We start from the raw sequence: 13,667 nt of genomic DNA, 5'->3' as shown, positions 1-13,667 counted from the left end.
CCCCAAGAAGGGTCGGGGGGGGACAGTGACCCAGTAGTGACTAAAATGGGACCAGCCCAGAGCAGGGGGCCCCCCCCCCGCCCCCCGTCAGCGGTTGGGGGGGCGGCCCATGGGGGGGCCGGGCGCGGCGGGCGGCCGTGGCCAAGCGCTGCTGGGCCAGGAAGGATTGAGCCCCCCCGGGGGGGACCCGGGGCCCGCTCCCCTCGCTGCTCTGCTGCTGGACCGCCAGGCCCTGGGGGGGGGCACGGGGTGAGTGTCGGACCCCCCTCCCAAAACCCCCAGTGCTTGGGGGGACCATCAGGACCCCCAGTGCCTGGGGGGGGGGGGGGGGTCATAGGGACCCCCAATGCCAGGCCCCCGAGCCACATAATTGGATGCATTTACCCCACCAAATCCCCCCCCCAAATAATTTACAGCTCCCCCCCCCAAATTCCTGCGCCCTCCCAGGGTACCGTCACCCCCCCCGAAATATCTCTGACCCCCCCGGGGTACCGTGCCCCCCCGGTGCCCCCTGTGGGGTACCTGCTGTCCCCGAGCGCATCCGTGCCCCCGCCTCGAAGCTTTTGCCCAAAGGGGGGACCCTTGGGCCCCCCTGGACCCCCCCCAAAATCACTCACCATGTTGTACCAGGCGGTGACGAGCAGCCGCTCCTCCCGCTCCCGCTGCGCCCGGCTCCGCTCGTAGTCGCTCTGGGGGGGTCAGAAGGTGGGGGGTGGGTCAGAAGGTGGTGTGGGGGGGTTCAGCCGGAGTTGGGGACCCCTCCAGCCCCCTCCTGGCCCCCCCCTCACCTCCAGGTGCCGGATCAGGGCGTCCTTCTCCCCGCAGCTGGTTCCGGAGGGCACGGAGAGCGGGGGCCGCGGCAGGGCCCGGGGGCTTCGGCTCCAGTGCCTGCATTACCTGGGGCGGGGGGGTGACAGCGTGGGACCCCCAAACTCCAACACAAGAGCCCCCCCACCCCAGGCAGTCCCTCCCCAAAGCCCCTCTGCCCCACCGAACAGCCCCGGGGGGTCCCAGCATCCCCCCAAACGCCCCAGGGCGCCTTCCCTGCCAAGAGCACCCCCTGAGACCCCCCCAAGGGGTCCCAGCCCCCCACCCCTGCACCCAAAAGTGCCCTGAGGAGGGTCCCAGCCCCTGCCCCCAAGCCCAGAGCATCCCGAGGGGATCCTAGAGCATCCCGAGGGGGTCCTAGAGACCCCCGTGCACCCACAAGACCCTCGCGTGGGGTCTCAGAGCCCCCCCCGGGACAGGTAAGAGATTCTCGGTGCATCCCAGAAGCCCAGAACAGCCCCCAAGGCCCCCGAGCCCCCTCGACCCCAAGACCACGGGGGTCCCTGAGCCCCCCCCATGTCCCCAGACCAGCCCGGGGGGGGGGGTCCCTGGCCTCACACACCGTGCGGGCCCCCCCCGCATGCCGCCGGCAGCGCTGCTCCAGGATGCGCAAGGCCTCCTCCCGCCGGTGCAGGCTGCGCTGCAGCTCCTCCACGCGCCGCAATGCTGTGGTGGGGGGCACAAAGAGGGGCGTGGGGGTCCCCAAACCGGCCCCTTCCCTTCGGGGGCCCCCACGCCTGCTTCCTCCCCCTGGACCCGCAGCCTTTCTGGGGAAACTGAGGCACGGCGCAGCCCCGGCCCCCTCCCTCCTCACCGTGCCTCCCCCCCCCGGGACCCCCATACCACTGGGTGACTCCAGCTCCTCCTCCTCCTCCCCTGGCAGCTCTGCCCCTGCCTCAGGCAGCTCCTCCCTGGGGGGGACACAGGTTGGGGACGGGGGGACACAGGTTGGGGACAGGGGGATGGGATGCCCCGGCCCCCCCCCCCGCACTCACAGCTGCTCCAGGCTCTTCTCCAGCAGCAACAACTGGGGGGAGGGAAACGGGGAGTAAGGGGGGGGGCCCCCAGCACCCCCAAAGCTTGGGGGTCCTGAAGAGCCCCTGCCCCTCCAAACCCTGGCATCCCCCCAAAACGTGAGGGGCCTCAGGCCCTGCACCCCTGAAACCCAAACCCTACTTGCTTGCCCCCAAATGTGGGACGCCCCCGTCCCCAGAATACAACATCAGGACCCCCCCAATAAAATGGGACCCCCCCAAAAAACACTAGGACCCCCGCAAAGCAAGTAACAGTGTTTTCACACCCCCTAAGCCCCCCACCCCACTCACCTCCTCCGGGGGGTCCCCCGGATCCCCCAGCACCGTCCACAGCTCTGCTGTCCCCGTGGCCTCCAACCTGGGGGGGTGGGGGGGTGTTAGGGGTGTGGGGGGGCCTGGGGGGTGTTTGGGATGCCGTGACCCCCCCCCCCCCCCCCCCCCGACTCGCCGGGCCCCCACCTCTGCCGGTCGGCGTCGTACAGCCGCCGCTGGAGCTGGTCCCGCTGCAGCCGCAGCGTCGCCTCCTGCGCCTGCAGCCGCTGGTTCTCCTGCTGCAGCCGTGCCACCGTCTCCCTGGGGGGCCGGGGGGGGTCAGGGGGGGGCTGGGGCTCCCCCCAGACCCCCTCCCCCCGACCCTGCACCCACCTCAGCTCCGCAGGGAGGATTTCGGCTGCCAGGTTTCCCACCGGGGCTGTGCCCTCCTCCAGCACCGCATCTGGGGCGGGGGGGACAATGGTTGATTGAGGGGGGCGGTCGGGAGGTGACACCCCTGAACTGCACCCCAGGGACCCCCAGTGCACCCCAGCCCCCCCGGGGACAGCACTGTGTGCCCCCCCCCAAACCCTGGCTCCTCCCAGGGTCACCCCCCTCATCCTCACCTACCCCCAGTGGGGATTCTCTGCTGTCTCGTATGCGAGTTATGCCCAGCAGGGTCCCACCCCCCCGGCAGAACCTGTCACCCCCCCGGCAGGACCTGTCACCCCCCCCACCCAGCACCCACCTGTGTATCCCGGGTCCGTCCCCCCCCCGGGCCCCCCCACCCACCTGCCTGGCGCAGGCAGCTCTGCTGCACCTGAGCGCAGCGCAGCTCCTCATTGGCCTCGCGCAGCGCGTCCCGCTCCTCCAGCAGCCGCTGCAGGGGACGGGGGGCGGTCGGGGGAGTCCGAGGCATCGGCGGGGACCCCCAGGCATTGGGGGGGGACCCCCAGGCATCGGGAAGGGGGCAGGGGACAGACACCCACCTCCTTCTCCTTGTTCAGCGCCTCAAACTTCTCCTGCAGGTTCCTGAACTCCGCCTGCCATTTCTCTGCCCGCAGCGCCGCCTCTGCCTGCTGCCCGCTCAGCTCCTCCACCTGGGCGGGGCCACAGCTGACCATGCCCCCCCGCGCTCCGCCCACAGCCCTACCCACCACACCCTCACACCCTGCCTGACCCCGCCCCCTGCCCACCTAGACTGGCCCCTGGCTCCACTTAGCCACACCCCCTTCCTTGGCTCCGCCCACCTGCAGCAGCCCCACCCCACCCAGCTCCCCATGGGGAGGAGCCTCTAGGCATAGCCCCGCCCCCTGGCCCATAGACCCACTGCATTGGGACCTGGACCGCGTTGCCCCGCCCACCAGCCCATAGCCCCTCCTCTGCCCCGAGCCCCGCCCCCTGCCCCTGAGCCCCAGTGCATTGCAACTGAGAACACATTGCCCATAGCCCCGCCCACCAGTGCACAGCCCCGCCCACCAGCCCATAGCCCCGCCCTGCTGCATTGCAACCTGGACACCATAGCTCCGCCCACCTGTTCACAGCCCCGCCCTGCTGCATTGCAACCTGGACAGCATAGCCCCGCCCACCAGCCCAGAGCCCCGCCCTGCTGCATTGCAACCTGGACACCATAGCCCCGCCCACCAGCCCAGAGCCCCACCCTGCTGCATTGCAACCTGGACACCATAGCCCCGCCCACCAGCCTAGAGCCCCGCCCTGCTGCATTGCAACCTGGACAGCATAGCCCCGCCCACCAGCCCAGAGCCCCACCCACCAGCCCACAGCCCCAGCACTGCTCCTGCAGCCCCACCCACCTAGCTCTAGCCACGCCCCCACCCCGAGGCCCCACCCACCCAGCGTTAGCCCCGCCCACCCTACGCTAGCCCCGCCCACCTGCCTGCGGGCAGCCTCCAGCTGCGCACAGCCGGCCTGCGCCCGGCCCAGCTGTTGCTGCAGCGCGCTGGCGCGGCGCAGCTGGGCGGCATGGCGCTCCTCCAGCGCCCGCACCCAGCGCCGCAGGTCGCCCGCCGCCGCCGCCCGGCCCCGGTAGGCCGCCACCGCCGCCTCCAGCCGCCCTGCGCGCGCTGATGACGCCCTGCCGGACGGGGACGCCGCTGACGCACCCCGCGCTTGGCAGGGGCGCCCCAAACCGCCCCGGGGACCCCGGTGTCTGGGCACCGCAGCTGCTGCAGGACCCCGGCCCACCTCAGCATGTCCATCTCGTCGCGCAGGGCCCGGGCCTCGCCGGCCAGGCCACTCAGCTCCTCTGCCCGCGCCTGCAGCCCCCGTGCCTCCCGCTCCAGCTGGCTGCAGCGTGCCCGCAGCTCCTCCTTCCCGCTCTCCAGCCTGTCCGGGGGGCATCCCGGCATCAGGGGAACCCCCCACGGCACAGGGGCGCGGGGTGCCCCTCGTCCCCCTCACCCCCATTTTGCTTTCTCCACAGGAAAACCCAAACCCCAGAGATTGGGCACCCCCTCGTCCGGCGTCTGGACCCTACCGGTAATTCTCCTCCTGCAGCTGCTCCACCTGCGTCTGCAGCAGCAGCAGCTTCTTGGCAGCGGCGCCGGCGGCATCGGCTTCCAGCTGCGCCTTCTCTTCCCGCAGCACCCGGTTTTCCTCCGCCAAGTTGCCCTTCTCCTCCAGCAGCGTCACCACCTGCGCCGTGCCGGCAGCACCCAGGCGTCCGGGAAGGGACCCAGGCGTCCGGGCTCCCCTCCCCGGGGTGGGGGGTCCCAGCGGGTGGGTGCACCCAACCCTCGTACAAGACAGCAAAGAATCCCCTCCTGCTCAGCGCGACCGCTTTGGGTGCCCTCACCCCAGCCCTGGAGATCTGGGGGGGACAGAACTGGGCCCCACCTGCTGCTCCAGCTCGAGGCAGCGCTGCTGCGGCCCCCCGGCCTCCTCGGGCTCCTCGCTCAGGAAGTAATAGCGCCGTGACTGCGGGGGGAAAGGGGGGTCAGCGCTACGGGGGGGGACACCCAGCCACCCCCAAACTCCCCCAACTGCCCCCCGTCCTGCCCCAACGCTCCCCAACCTGCCCCAGCCCTGGGGCTCCCTGTATCCCCCCCCCCGAGTGCTCCCCCCGCAGTTGTCCCCCACCACCCCCGGCCTTGCCCCCCCACCTGTGTGTCAAAGTTCCCGTACATCTCCACCGCCATCGTCTCCGTCGGCTCTTTATCAAAAAGCTACATGAATGAAAATATTATAAAGTGGGGTTCAGGGCAGGGGGGCTCTTCAGGCCCCCCCATAACGCAGAGAGCTTCCCCAAAATCCCCCAAGAACCCCCTCCAAACATTCCCACAGAGCCCTCTGCCCACCTTCACTCTCAGGCCCCAGGATGCCCCAAAATCACCCTGAGCCCAACCCACAGGGACCCCCAACCCCTGCTGTGTCCCCCCCCCCGGCTCCCCCAGGGCCCCCCAGGGACCCCCAACAACCCCCCAGGGACCCCCAACAACCCCCACCTCCTGGATGGCCGTCATCACCTCGTGCTGCACCGACTCCTCCAGCGTCATGATGCGCTGGATGTGCTCTACAAGGGCGGGATGGGCGGAAGAGAGGTTAGGGGGGGTGTTTTCGGCAGGGGGGGACACACGATCCCCCAACCCTGCACCCACCTTCCCGCCTCTCGCAGCTCACGGCGCACCCCAGCACCAGTCGCACCAGTTTGCCCAGTTGCTCCGTGTCGGTGTGCTGGGCCGCCAGTGCCACGTCAGGCACGTGCTGCTCTGCCACGGCCTGGCCCAGCACCTGGGGAGGCCGGGAGGGGGGAGCGGGGGGTCAGCCCTGCTCCGGGGGACCCCCTCACCCTGAAAGAGGGGTCCCGGACGCCGGGGTCCCCTGCATGCCCCCAGACTCACATCCTGCCAGTACTCCAGGACGCTCTGCAGCACCTTCCGCAGGTTGCTCGCCTGTGGGGGGGAAAGGTGGGACCCCAAAAATGCCCCCCGCACTGCTGTGGCCCTGCCTCAGGTCCCCCAAAACGGCCCTCCCCAACTGACCCCCCCCCCCCAAAAACCGCCCCCAAACCCAGCTCTCCCCATCAACCCCCCCACCGTGTCCCCCAAAACAGCCTCCCCAAACCAGCGGCCCCCAGATCCCCTCCAGCCGACGCCTCCAAACCCTCCGCTCCCCCTCCTCGCACCCCCAGGGCAGACCTGAGGCTGAGCACAGCCCCCCCCCAAACCAGGCACGGGTGCATCCCCCCACCCCCAAACGTGCCCCCCGCCCCAGCACGTGGCCCCCCCACCTTCAGCCGCCAGTTATCCTCGCCGTCATCCCGAATCCGGCCCAGCCACATCTCGTTGAACCACGAGGCATCGCTGGGGGAAGCAGGGGGGGGTGTGTTTCCCAAAATCAGGCTCCTTCCCCCCACACTACCCCCACCCAGGGGTGCCTCGGACCCCCTGGGGGTGTCCCCGAGGCGGGGGGCAGCCCGGGGGGCAGCCCCCCCCCCCCACTCACATGCTGTGCAGGACGTGGGCGAGGGCCACGCCGCTGGCCAGGTCCTGGGGGGAGGCGCAGGGCGAGGGGGGGGCAAAGGTCTGCAGCTGGGAGGCACAAAGCGGGGGGGGGGTCAGGGCATGGCCACCCCCAAAAACAGCCCCCCTGGACCCGCTCAGGGCTGAGAACGGACAACTCGCGTCCCGGCCCCCCCCCCCACTTCGGACAGGGGAGCCTCTGACCCCGCACAAATCCCCCCAAAGCACTGCGAGGGGGGCGAGGGGCCCCCCTCTTTACCCTCAACGCTGTCCCCCCAGGCACGGGGCATAAGTGACCCCGCGGGCTGCCCCCCCCCGTTAACCCCCTCACGTCAGCGGGGGGCAAAGGGCAAAGGGGGGGGGGGGTCACAAGGGCCCGGCAGGTGCCCGGGGGGGGTCACAGGACCCCAAGGGGTGCCCGGGCGGGGGTCACACGGGTCCGGGAAGGTCCCGGGGGGCCCGGGGGGGGTGTCCCGGCCCCCCCCTTACCCAGGTGAGCAGCGGCCCGCACACGTCGCGCCCCACCGCCATGGCCGCCATCTCGGGGCCGGGTCCGCCGGGGGCACCGAGCCGCGCCCAGAGCGGCCGCACCTGCCGGCCCCGCCCCCCGCCGGCCCCGCCCCCTTCCGGCCACGCCCCCGCCGCCGGCTCGCCACCGGTCCTCCTGGGCTACAGAGCCGCGCTCAGAGCGGCCGCACCTGCCGGCCACGCCCCCCGATGGCCACGCCCCCGATGACCGCGCCCCCGGCGCCAATTTTTGAACCGGTCCCGCCCCTTCTGGCCCCGCCCCCGCCGCCATCTTGCGGCGGTCCTCCTGGGCTACGGAGTTGAGCCCAGAGCGGCCGCGGCAGCTGGCCACGCCCCTCTTCGGCCCCGCCCCCGCCGCCATCTTGAGGCTGTCCTCCCGGGCTACGGAGTTGAGCCCAGAGCGGCCGCAGCTGCTGGCCCCGCCCCCTTTTTTGCCCCGCCTCTTTCTGTCCCGCCCCCGCCGCCATCTTGTGCCGAGCACCGCCCCTCCCGGCCCCGCCGCTGACTCAGCGCCCCGTCACCGCCCGCCCCCGCCCCTCCGGCCGCTCCCGTCTGGCCCGGCCGGGCCCGCCCCGTCGGGGACCGGCAGCCGCCAGGTGCGGGGGGGTGGGAGGGGCGGGGGAGGCCGCGCCGGCGCCGTGCGGGGTCACGCCGGGCCGGCGGGATTAACGGCGCCGCCCCCGCTGACGTCAGCGACGAACTCGGCGACTCCGGTTGCGTCACCGGCGCGGGGCGGGCGGCGGGAACCGGCCCCAGGGGACCCGGGTGTCTGGGGTGGGGGGTCGGGTATCAGCGGCGTCGCCATGGCAACGCCCCCCCCCCGGTGCTTCTACCCCCCGCGGCGGCACTTCCGGTTCCGGGGTGGGGGGACTCCGGGGACCCCCCCCCCCCAGCGCTCCCAGTGCAGCCCTGGCGATATCCCAGCGCTCCCAGTATAGCCCTGGAACCCACCCAGTGCTCCCAGTATAGCCCCGGAACCCCCCTGGTGCTCCCAGTGCAGCCCTGGTCATATCCCAGTGCTCCCAGTATAGCCCTCAACTCCCCTGGTGCTCCCAGTGTAGCCCTGGTGATATCCCAGTGCTCCCAGTATAGCCCTGGAACCCCCTCGGTGCTCCCAGTGTGGCCCTGGGGACATCCCAGTGCTCCCAGTGCCATCCTGGCAATATCCCAGTGCTCCCAGTATAGCCCTGGAACCCCCCTGGCTCCCAGTGCAGTCCTGGCGATATCCCAGTCCTCCCAGTATAGCTGTGGAACCCCCCTGGTGCTCCCAGTGTAGCCCTGTCACCTCTCCAGCACTCCCAGTGCAGTCCTGGCAATATCCCAGTGCTCTCAGTATAGCCCTGGAACCCCCCCCAGCGCTCCCAGTGCAGCCCTGGGGACATCCCAGTGCTCCCAGTATAGCTGTGCACCCCCCCGGCGCTCCCAGTACGGCCCTGGGGACATCCCAGTGCTCCCAGCGGAGCTTTACCCCCACCGCCCTGTCCCAGTACACCGCCAGGGCCCTCCCAGTGCCCCCAGTCTGGCCCCAGGACCCTCCCAGTGCCCCCTCCCGGCTGTTGCCACCCCCAGGCACAGGGCACGCTGGGAAATTCCCACGCCGCGCGGCCTCCGCCTTCCCAACGGGCACCTGGGGCCCCCCGAGCCACCCCCCGGGTCCCCCCAAACCCCCCCACCCTCAGGTACGTGGTGTCCCCCCCCCCAGTTAGTCCCAGTTCGCCCCAGTGCCCCCAGGACCCACGGCAGGCGGAGGTGGCCCGGATGCCTGGGTCCCCTGGGGGTGCACAGGGCCCGGCCCCTGACACCTGGGTCCCCAATGCGGGCACCCCCCACCCCCACCCCCCACCGAAAAACTGGCGGTGGGCGGTGGCGGCCGCGGCTGTTGGGGCACCCAAAGGCGATGCCAAGCGCGATGCGGCGGGAGTGGGACGCGGGGGGCACCCTGAGCCCCCCCACCCCAGACCTGGCACCCCCCAGGGACCCCCCCCGACCCCCAGGCCCAGCCCCTGCAGCTGAAGGTCCCCAATGTGGGGGGAAGCACAGCCCCCCCCCCAGCCCCCCGCCGTTTCACCACCCCCCAACTTCCTGCTCCCGCCACTTCCTGGCAGTGGGAGGGCGCAGCAGGGGGACGCGGGCATCCAGGGCGACCCACCCCCCCCCGTGCCTCAGTTTCCCCCATGGGTGGGTAGAACGGGGTGAGGGGGGGGGCCCTGATGCCTGGGTCACCCCCAGGAGGTCACGGCGGGGGGTCCGGCCAGGCCTGACTCAGGGGCTGCTCACGGGGAAGGAGAAGTCGGGAGGGAAAATCAGACGGGCCCAAAATCCCCTAAAATCCAGCGGGGGGGTGGGGCCCGGCCGCCTGGGTGCCCCCCGGGAAAGCCCCGGGTGCTGCCGGCGTGGGGCATTAGCATGGGGCCGAGACGGGGCGGGGGAGACCCCCGTGCCGCCGCCCCGCGGACGCGTCCTCGTGCGTGCACACGCGTGTGCGGCCCTGCCCTGCCCTGGCAGGCCGAGACACGCCGCTCGTTAACCCGCGCCTGCCCCACCCGCACGCCTGTGTCCCCCCCGCCCTGGGCAGGGGCAGCTCAAGGGACCCGGGCTGCGGGGCTGGGGGGGCACGGGGGGCACGGGTGCTTGGCCCGGGCCCGCGGCGCTGGGGTGTGGGGAGGGAAGTGACTCACGTGGCGCCGACCGTGACTCAGGGACGGGGACTGGGCCCGGGCGTCCGAGCACCCATGGGGGCACCCAGGGGGGTCCCAGGCGTCTGTGGGGGGACCCAGGCGTTTGGGCACCCATCGGGGGACCCAGGGGTACGAGCATCCATGGGGACCCAGGTGTTTGGGCACCCATGGGGGACCCAGGGGTCTGAGCACCCATGAGGGGACCCAGGCGTTTGGGCACCCATGAGGGGACCCAGGGGTCCGAGCACCCATGAGGGGACCCAGGCGTTTGGGCACCCATGAGGGGACCCAGGCGTCCATGGGGGGACCCAGACATTCGGGCAGCCACGGGGGGACCCAGGCATCTGTGGGGGGACCCAGGCATTCGGGCACCCATGGGGGACCCAGGCATTTGGGCACCCATGGGGGGACCCAGGCACCCGAGCACCTACGGGGGGACCCAGGCATTCGGGCACCCATGGGGGACCCAGGCACCCGAGCACCCACGGGGGGACCCAGGCGCCTGAGCACCCACAGTGTGGGAGCCGATGCATGGGCATCGGGCACCGACGTGAGCTCACATGCGTGTGCATGGTGCCGGTACAAGGAGACACGCGTGTGCCCTGTGCTCGCCCCGGCCTTGGCGTGGGCTGGGATTGCACGCCTGTGCGCCCGGACACGCGCTGGAGCCTGCGCTCACGTGCGTGTGCACCGGGGCACGACCAGGGCATGTGCTCATATGAGTGTGCACCAAGACATGACCAGGGCCCGTGTTCACACGCACGTGCACTGAGACACGACTAGGGCCTGTGCTCACACGCATGTGCACCGGGACATGACCAGGGCCCGTGCTCACGCATGTGCACACTGGGACACGACCGGGGCCCACGCTTACACGCGTGTGCCCTCCCACAGCCCCCCACGTGCCCCCCCGTGCACACGCGTGTGCCGCGTGCCCCCCCCCACGTCCCCCACGGGTGTGCTCACGGCCGTGGGGCCCCCCCCTTGCACACGCGCGTGTCCCCGCCGTTAGCCCCCACGGCGGCCCCGCCCCTTCCCGCTCGGGGGCGTGTCCCCGGCGCGGGGGGCGTGTCCTAGCGCGGGGGGGCGTGTCCCGCGGGCGCCGCAGCCAATGGGGGCCGCGCTTCCGCCGCGGGCGGGTATAAGGCGGGCGGGCGTTGCGGGGCCGTGGGTTCGAGCCCCGCCGCCGCCGCTGCTCCCGGTCCCCCGGTGCGGCTGTATGTGCGCTCGGATGGAGCCGCCGTTCTACCGCCCTGCGCCCTTCCCGGGCGGCTTCTGCCGGCCCGAGCCCGACTACGGGGCGCTGCCGGGGGCGCTGCCGCCGGGGGCCCCCCCCGAGCCCTTCCGCGGGCTCAAGCCGGCGCCCTGCTCCGACGGCGGCTTCTTCGGTAGCGGCGCCGGTACCGGCGCCTTCTTCTATCCCGGCTCGGGGGAGCGCGACGGCTTCGCCGGTAACTTCGCGCAGGCGCTGGACGAGCTGCACCAGCCGGGGCCGCCCAACGTGGCGCTGCCGGAGCCGCCGGGACCGGGGCTGGCGGCGGCGGTGGGCGCGGGGCCCTTCCCGGGGGTCCCCGGAACGGCACCGGAGACGGAGGCGGCCGAACCGGGTCCGGACTCCCCGGAACGGCTGCAGGCGGAGCGGCGGCGCTTGCGGAACCGGTTGGCGGCGAGCCGGTGCCGGCGGCGGAAGCTGGAGCGCATCGCCCGGCTGGAGCAGCGCGTCCGCGGGCTCCGCGCCCAGAACGCGGCCTTGGCGGCGACAGCGGCCGGGCTCCGCGCCCAGGTGCGGCGGCTGCGCGGCTCCGTGCGTGACCACGCCGGCTCCGGCTGCCCGCTGCCCCCCGGTGCCACCCTCGGCTTCTAGCGATGCCCCGGACCGGGCCCGGGAGGGACCCCGGGGGGTGCCCGGACCGCCCCTGCCCCGGCTGCTGCCTGGGGGGGACCCTCATGGACACCCCGGTGGAGACCCCCGGCGTGGACACGGAGGTACAGGGTGCACCAGTGGAACACTGCACGGGACCATGGGTGAGGACTGGAGCTTTGGGGGGCTCCCTCTGGGGACCCCCATGGACATGGAGGTACAGGGTGTCCCGGTGGAACACTGCACAGGACTGTGGGCGAGGACCGGAGCTTTGGGGGCTCCCTCTGGGGACCCCCATGGACATGGAGGTACGGGGTGCCCCGGTGGAACGCTGCACAGGACCGCGGGTGAGGACTGGAGCTTTGGGGGGCTCCCTCCGGGGACCCCCATGGACACGGAGGTACGGGGTGCCCCGGTGGAACGCTGCACGGGACCGCGGGTGAGGACTGGAGCTTTGGGGGGCTCCCTCCGGGGACCCCCATGGACACGGAGGTACGGGGTGCCCCGGTGGAACGCTGCACGGGACCGCGGGTGAGGACTGGAGCTTTGGGGGGCTCCCTCCGGTGACCCCCATGGACATGGAGGTACAGGGTGCCACGGTGGAACGCTGCATGGGATTGTGGGTGAGGACCGGAGCTTTGGGGGGCTCCCTCTGGGGACCCCCATGGACACCCCGATGGGGACCCCATGGACCTGGATGGAGCTGGAGGGACAGGGACCCCCCCCCCGGCACGGACCCGGGGGTGCAGAGCCCCCCAACGAGACGCTGCGTGGGGCTGTGCTGGGATGAGCACTGCAGCTTCGGGGGGGTCCTGCTGGGGACCCCCATGGACACCCCGACAGAGACCCTGTGGACATGGACCCCTGTCGGCTCTGGCTGCTGCTCAGCAAAGGTCACCTCGGGGGGGGGCACCCAGCGGGACCCCCCCCAGCATGGACCTGGAGGACCCCAAAAGGACCTGGGAGGATGGGGGACCCCCATGGGGGAGCTGGGCCCCCCCAGAATGGACCCAAAGGGACCTGCAGGACCAGGGACCCCCAAGGCCTGCAGGAACGGGACCTGTGGGATGCACCGGGTACCCCCAAACCAGGCCTGGGGACACCTCAGGGGTGGGGGGGACCCGCGGGGTCAGGCCCCCCCCCCCAACCCGGGGATTCACCCGTGAGGGTGTCCATGGGACGGACTCAGGTGGAGGGGGGCTGAGCCCCTGTTCTGCGCCCCCCAAAGCGGGGGCTGGATTGGGGGGATTCCCCCCATGATGTTTACAGGACCCCCCGCGTGGGGGGGGGAGCACGTTTTGCTGTTTATTTTTTTGTACCTTTGTATTTAATTAATAATAACTGTGCTAATTGCTCGGGTTGTGCTGTTCTGCGTCCACCCGTGTCCGGTCGCACCCCCCACCTCCCCGCGTGTCCCGTCTCGCCCCGTGGGAACCCCCTGGCGCTCGCGGGCACCGCCGTCAGCGGAAGGGGGCGGGGCCGGGGCTTTCCCCGCTGACGCAGCCGTGCCCATATTTGGGCATGCGGGAAAGAGCCGGGGGGTGGGGGGCTGCTGTTCCGGGAACCCCTCCCGCGCTGCCCGGCACGGCCCCGCCCCGGGGCGGCACTTCCCGGATGTTGGGGGCGGCCGGGCCTTCCGGGATACCCCCAGGGACACACCCCCGCCACCCCCGGGCGTCCGGGACCCCGCCGTGACACCGGGGAGGTGGGGGTGGGATATGGCGGCGTGTGCGGCCCCCCCCCCGGCGCCTACAACTCCCATGGGGCCGCGCGGTGGCTCCGCCCCCTAACGCAAAGCCACGCCCCTATTAATGAAGCATCCCGCCAGGCCACGCCTCCCCACCAGGCCACGCCTCCACCGCCCCGGCCACGCCCCTATAAGCAGCCCCGACCCGCCAGACCACGCCCCCGCCGCCAGGCCACGCCCCATCACCAAACCCCGCTCGATCAAGCCACGCCCCCACTAGGCCACGCCCCACCCCAAACCCCGCTCAGTCAAGCTACG

General features: G+C 72.1%; 1 protein-coding gene across 1 annotated transcript; it reads right to left on the bottom strand.

Moving 5' to 3' along the window:
- Nucleotides 1–40: 40 nt before the first annotated feature.
- HOOK2 (hook microtubule tethering protein 2) lies at nt 41–7,126 on the bottom strand. The gene is given in 22 exon segments (XM_075725122.1): nt 41–232; nt 618–689; nt 789–818; nt 820–897; nt 1,391–1,494; nt 1,672–1,732; nt 2,154–2,220; nt 2,322–2,435; nt 2,508–2,577; nt 2,907–2,994; nt 3,104–3,214; nt 4,008–4,209; nt 4,320–4,460; nt 4,612–4,769; nt 4,971–5,051; nt 5,237–5,299; nt 5,579–5,646; nt 5,732–5,864; nt 5,975–6,025; nt 6,364–6,436; nt 6,579–6,664; nt 7,085–7,126. Coding segments are annotated over 22 exon segments (2,085 nt in total).
- Between the last annotated feature and the right edge of the window lie 6,541 nt (nt 7,127–13,667).

The sequence above is a fragment of the Pelecanus crispus genome, chromosome 27, assembly GCF_030463565.1.
Source record: "Pelecanus crispus isolate bPelCri1 chromosome 27, bPelCri1.pri, whole genome shotgun sequence".
Lineage (NCBI taxonomy): Eukaryota > Metazoa > Chordata > Aves > Pelecaniformes > Pelecanidae > Pelecanus > Pelecanus crispus.
The sequence above is the reverse complement of the archived record's forward strand: the minus strand, read 5'-3'. Positions and strand labels throughout refer to the sequence as shown.